Raw genomic sequence first — 6471 nt, 5'->3', positions numbered from 1 at the left:
TGCGAGAGAAAAAAAAAGAAATACTTTGCAAACCGTAACGTCACACTGCCCTGGGGTGCTGGCGCGAAATTCATGAATGAAATTTTGACCTTCGTTTTCTCTTTTGACAATCAACCTTTTACCGAAAAATGTAACGAAAGTAAAGTTCTTCAAGGATACTTATTCAATCCAAACTTATTCGGTGCTTCTATTTGACGTGCCCTTTTAAGCAAAGTGGTTGTGGTTTGAAGCAGTGTGAAATTGTAGGTAATGAGTCGAACCCTTGCTCTATATGAAATGCTGACGTGGCCGTGAAGATACGTACAGCTTGAGACGCTTAGGGAGACACGTACTTTGGAGATCATTGTTGTGATCATCGCTATCAAATAACAAAAGAATGGAGCTGGTATACCTTTATTTTTCGGCTACTCAATCAATCTTCCTCATGTTACTGCGTGTTATCAAAGTCGAGTTCCAGACATTTTAAAATGCCTGATTTATTCACCAAATTAAACGTATTTTCTTTCCCCTTGAAGATTTGCAACATGTTCTCTATGTAACTGTCACCACTAGTCTAAAGAAAAAGTGTCTAGAGACACTTAAATGCCACAAAGGTCAAAGTTAGAGAAAGTGGGTGGAACATTAGGGACTATGTTCTCGCGAAGCAAAATATATGGATGAATTACTGCTTTTGTAAAAAAAAATCCCTAACAAGTGCTCAGAAACGTTGTATGTGGGTAAGGTTTCAAACGGGCGGGTCATATACGGCAACATTAGCGTGTAATTTAATTACAGAAAACTGAAATTCATATTGCAACTGCTCGAAATAAACAGCTTCGCTGGAAGTTGGGTTGTGATTCAGAAAAGTCGATTCAGCAAGACCCTTTTTATGTACTCTTCACCGACTGAATGCACTTTTTTGACCCTGAAGATTTGCACCGTGTTCTATGTGACTGTTGCCGCTACTTCTATCGAAATTTATAGACATTCTTCTAGAGTTTACCACTCATCAAATTCAATGTATTTTATGGGTTCCCGAGGATTTACAGCATGTACCACGTGCAGCTGCTGCTAATTTTCATACAGTTTATAAATATTCATCTAGAATTTCTGAGGTCTTCAGTGCACGAAATTACTTGCTTTGTCCCTGCGAATATTGAACATGTTATATGTGGCTGTTCCCGCTACTTATTAGAGAATGTATACACCTCCTTTTACAACTGGCTTCTTCAACAAATTCAATGCATTTGCTTTGTCCCCGAGCATTTGCAGAATGTTGCATGTGACTTTTGCCGCTACTTGTCAGATAAAATCTCTCAAGTGCTCACAACATTTTCAGTAGAATCGCAGGAAACGCTTGTATCTGACTGCCCAATGAACGAGGAGCCGGGAGACCCGTGCGCAAGACCTGACCTTCCGTGTCGTGGAGACATCAAAGAAGGTATAAACTGACGAAACTATTTATTGATTGCAAAAGATATACAATAACTGAAGTATAAAGAGGAGGCATTTGAAAGGTACAATACTAAATGTGGTTGTGCCGACGAGAAAATAGGAACGTATAAAGAAACGCCATAGGCAAATAGGTAATCACACATTCTGACATCAAACGGAGGCTAGAGGAAAATTAGGTTGAGCTGTACCTGTAAACTATACCCTCCTACAACACTAAAAGATGCACTGTTATGCTGGCAAGCTTGAGAGCGCCTTAAACAATTTACTACAATGGTTTTTCTACAAACCAGTTCCGTTTTCCAGAATGCGTGTCTGTCGTGACGTCATTTTCCAGAAGGGGGTCATGTTGGAGCAGGATTTCGTGACGTTTTGGTTTGGCCGTCTGTTATGCTGCGACATCGTACCGCTCAAAGAGAGCGCAGCAGACGACCCAACGAGACGAAGCGAGTGCCAAAACGTCGCGATGTCCTGCACCCACGTGTCCTGCTTCTGCGTCACGACAAATTCTGGGAAACAATATCGAAACTGGCTCGTAGAAAAACTAACAGGCGCCAGTCCGCTGCCCTAAGGAGTCACGCCAGTAAAATCACATTATTTTCAGGCTTGAGCACTAATATTGTTTTGCACTTTTAATCGTTAATAACCTGAGAAGATTTAGGATAAAATACATGCGCTCTGAATATTATGTTTCATGATATTTGTTTCTGGGCTGCCATTTTCAAAATTCTGAGTAATTAGTCAAGAACGTAAGACCTGGCATGAGCAACTTTAGTGACAGAAGAGGGTAGCATTATAACCCGCATATACGGCATGGAAAAGCATATAGCATACACAAACCTAAAAAACTTCACCGACGATTACGATACTCCCTAATGCGAATTTTGAGCGCAGCTGTTTAGGTGTTCTGAATTCGCGATATATTGGGGCAAATAATTTGATTCTGAACGACAGGGTGGTCTTGGCGACGGCGCTGCGCCTCTACTCGGGCATCTCGTTTAGCAGCAGCGGCAGACGAAACATTTCCGCCGGTTGCGTCGCTCATTGCTAAGAAAAAAAAAGCGTGACCACGTGGGCACGTGGCTCGCGCGGAGCGCATACTCTGGCTGCGGCGGCGCAACCGGCGAAGTAGCGCATGCGCAGTGGGTCCGAAGCCCGCGCCAGCGCTTTGTTTCCGCGCTGGCCGCATGCCTAGTCGCCGCCGGCACTCCGCTTTCCTCCTCAACCTTTCGCCATGTCCTCCTCAGCTTTCCACCTCATGGTTCCGCTGCACCCTCCTCTCCGCTTTCGTCCGTCACGCCTCTGCGCTTTCGCTATGCTCGTTCGCTTGGTTACAAGTGGCGCCGACGCTCGCCGCGGGAGCGGGCGTCTTATAATATGCGGAGTCTCACGGCAGCGCCGACGGCGACGGCGGAAATTCACTTGAATTGCTATTCACTGCGACGCAGTCGGAGGCGACATGTAAATTTTTTTGGCAGAACTACTCCACACAAGTTCAAATTTTATATTTTAGGGCACGAGGCAATTGCCGGCATGCATTTGCAAAACTAGATCCACCTGTAAAGTCTCAAGAACGTAAAGTATTAATAGATCAATTTAAGTGCGAGATGGCCCCGCACTCAAGTGCACGTGACGTTTTGTTTCCGTGAGGACATTGAATATTTAGGAGGGAGGTGCTTCGGCTTCTAAAATTCCTCTATGATACAAATCTAGAGTGCGAACGCAGAGCCGTGCGGGTCGACTTGGAATGGATGGCGCACAACCTTTGGCGTCCCGGTTCAAACATATTCTCGCCATTACAATTCCCTAATGTTACCAGATGCCGTCGTGTTGCCAGATGGAACATGTCTGGCTTCAGCCCTCGATAACTTTTGCAAGGCTGGGTCCACCTGCAGCAAGGAACACTTTAACATTTGCCACTTCGAAAGTGTCTATCTATCTATCTATCTATCTATCTATCTATCTATCTATCTATCTATCTATCTATCTATCTATCTATCTATCTATCTATCTATCTATCTATCTATCTATCTATCTATCTATCTATCTATCTATCTATCTAGCCGCCTACGTCTTGGTGCTCACATGGTCGTTTCGTTAACTTGGTATGTACCAAAACTGGCATAGTATGACAAGAGTGTATGACGAGCATAAATGATAGGTCTTGACATGAATGTCATGACATGCGTGTCATGTAGGTCATGAAACAGCTGCCTACGTCTTGGTGCTCTCATGGTCGTATCGTTAACTTGTTGGGCTCCCCGCACGCCGCTTCGCATAACATCGATTCCCACAGGGCGTGGGATCTGCCGGCTTTTTTTTCTTCTTATCTTTCCCTTTTGCTTATCTATTTCTTCCCCCTTTTCCGCCTCCCCAAGTGTATAGGGTAGTCAACGGGGCACGTCCTTGCTTAACATCCCTACCTTTTTCTCTTCGTTTCTCTCTGCAGCTCTCTCTCTCTCTCATTCTCCTCCTTCTTTAATCGCAGGCCAGTATTTGTCCCTCGCCAACTCCACGCACGAGAAGGGCTGCTCGGGTTGCGTCTGCAAAGAAGGCTTCCGGCGTTCGGCCTTCGGCGAATGCGTCGCCGAGAGCGACTGCCGCACCTGCTGGCGAGACCCTTTCTCGGACTACTCCTACTGCGGCGGCTGTCCGCCCGTGTGCGGGGAGGTCTATCCCGCCCCGTGCCCCAGGACCTGTTCGTCCGGTTGCTACTGCCTTGATGGATTTGTCAGGTGGGTTTGCGTACGCTCGAAGGACAATCAGGATGGCAGCGACTGCGTTTAAAACGAAGGAAGTTTCATTTGCCTGTCCTCCCGGGTTTTGCGTGGAAGCTGGTGTTGTCTGCTCCATGATCGACCGGTATCTCTGTGAGTATATACATATACCACGGTCGTATCAGAGCCGAATACAAGTACCAGCAAATACGCCTGTATGCTGACCGACAATGTACTGACAGTAAGCGCACCTGTCTTCTGTGTAAACAATTCCTACATATAAGCTGAAAACTCCACGCTCTCGGGGGTAGATAGGTTCAGATCTGCGGCGCCTTCTGTCTAATGATTACTTCATATATAATGCGACATAAAAGTACGAAACTCAATAGGACATCGAATTACATCATTCAACACTAAACAAATGCCCTGCTTTTATATGTGACGCGCTGTTTTTTTTTGGTCGCGGATGTGAACAGTGAGAGTTCTCTCTGGCCTTCTTGGCGTTGCCTGCTATGTTTGAAAAATGAAATGGAGTATAAAGCGCTTTGAGGCTTGCCAGTATTTTTTGTCTGAAGTTTCGATTTCCAGGACCTTCATTCAACGAAATAAAACGTCTCAAATGTCGTACCAGTACCACAGTAACGGGACCGTCTATCCCTCGGAACATGTCTTTGGATTGTGGTGGGAATAAGAAGACTCTGTGTCATATTGACGGAAGAAAGCATGCTTGTATCCCATAAACAAGGAATTATATTTTTAATTTCGCTCTGCAAGAACGACATGTGGCGCCACAAGACGGTGGAACCAGGATGTCGGAACGAAATGTTTTTCGTTCTGGTTTTTGTTTCGTTCCACTGAAAAAAAGTTCCGTTCCGGTTCTGCTCCGGAACAAAAAAAAAAAAAATGCTCCATAACGGTTCTTAATGGTTTTGGTTCGCATTAGAAAGCTTTCGAAGCCAAGTAATGATAAAAACATACTATTTATTTTTCTCAATCAGTGAATTATGAATTCTGAGATCATGCTCAGTGCCGTGCCTTGAATCAAGGCACTGAGCCTGATCTGAGAGCGAGCACGTCATCGAATGCACACGCCGAAATGCGAGACCGCTATTCCGATAACACTAACTTAAACGAGCATAGACGAACGACAAAACTTCGGTAACAAAGCGTTGTACCCGTAGAAAACAAAACGATAAGCTCTCCAGCGCGCAAGCCATGGGTTTTGCTACGATGCCGATCGGCTGGTGCACCGAGCGGCAGGCTTGGATTGGTGGAGCGCTGGACCGGCTATCGCTCGCTCTATCCCTGCCTGAGATACGCGCGCGCTTATGCGAAACCTTGAGATACGCGCGAATGCTGACGTTGGCTGACGTCGGTTGTTTCGGATTCCCGACTTCCCCCTTGAACAGAAAGCAGATAAAAAATATTTCGGTTTCACTCGAAACAAAATATTAAATTATGTTTCGGTTACGTTTTCGTTCCGGTCAAAAATATCGCTTTCTTTTTTCGTTTTCGTTTTCGTTTCGCTCCGACACACTTGGTGAAACAGTGCAATCAATTCGTGTACAGTCACGTAACCAAAAAGCTGCACAGGAAGAGCTATTTTCGTTGCATATAATATTGCATTCTCTGAAATTGTATTTTATGCTCTTCTGCTAACTTTTACTTGCGTGAGAAGGTAATTTCTTTCGTTTCCAGATAGCGCGTGTCGATACGTGCGTGGTCTCGCAGCCTTGTGCAGACGAACGCAGTAAAGGTGATCTGAGTGGTGCATTGATGCATGGCCTCCGAGAGTGTCACCGCGTCCAGGAATCATTGCGTCTGCTTCCATACACAGTTTCAAGAAGAGACTACGCCAGTCGAAAAATTCTGTTTAAAAAATTTCTACGCGCTTTCCAGGAAAACCAGTGCACGTTCATACACTTGAAATGGTAGGCTTCCTATAGCTCTACAAATTAGAAGGTCCTTGAAAATTGGCAGAAAGTCCCTTTAAGGAATTCAGTCGCGTAACAGGTCCCGATGGAACGTCGGCCACGCAGGTCATCGCTGGACGGCGGGTCCTGCGTACCGGTCGCCTCGTGTCCTCCCAAGTGCCTCTACGAGAACATGGTGTTCGTGACCCACAAGTCTTGCTACCCGGAGCGTTGCGACCACGACGGGCAGGACTGCAGCCCCTACGACTGCGGGCGACCGGGTTGCGAGTGCTTGCAGGGCTACCGCCTTCTCGATTCCTTGACTTGCGTCGACAAGTGCCCGGCTTTCTAGGGAATCGCCGTGATTAAAGGTCGCGCTTGTTTTATGTGATTATTAAAGCCGAGCTTCA

The 6471-nt window shown here is 45.9% G+C and overlaps 1 protein-coding gene across 1 annotated transcript; it reads left to right on the top strand.

Annotated features, from left to right (window-relative positions):
• Positions 1-1353: 1353 nt before the first annotated feature.
• Positions 1354-6471, top strand: LOC119464849 (serine protease inhibitor swm-1). Its single transcript, XM_037725747.2, has 3 exons — positions 1354-1420; positions 3920-4166; positions 6188-6471. Exons 1-3 carry the CDS (start codon positions 1354-1356, stop codon positions 6411-6413), a joined length of 540 nt encoding a protein of 179 aa, XP_037581675.1. The 3' UTR covers positions 6414-6471.

This window comes from Dermacentor silvarum, chromosome 9 (genome assembly GCF_013339745.2).
Source record: "Dermacentor silvarum isolate Dsil-2018 chromosome 9, BIME_Dsil_1.4, whole genome shotgun sequence".
In the NCBI taxonomy this organism is placed as follows: Eukaryota; Metazoa; Arthropoda; class Arachnida; order Ixodida; family Ixodidae; genus Dermacentor; species Dermacentor silvarum.
This window is presented reverse-complemented; position numbering and strand designations above follow the sequence as displayed.

Excerpts from the sequence above, each read along its gene's own strand:
- LOC119464849 (XM_037725747.2), top strand. The coding sequence starts at position 1,354 with ATGAACGAGGAGCCGGGAGACCCGTGCGCAAGACCTGACCTTCCGTGT. Across the intron at positions 1,421-3,919 it reads TCGTGGAGACATCAAAGAAG|GCCAGTATTTGTCCCTCGCC; the intron begins GTATAAACTGAC and ends CTTTAATCGCAG. Across the intron at positions 4,167-6,187 it reads TGCCTTGATGGATTTGTCAG|GTCATCGCTGGACGGCGGGT; the intron begins GTGGGTTTGCGT and ends TCGGCCACGCAG.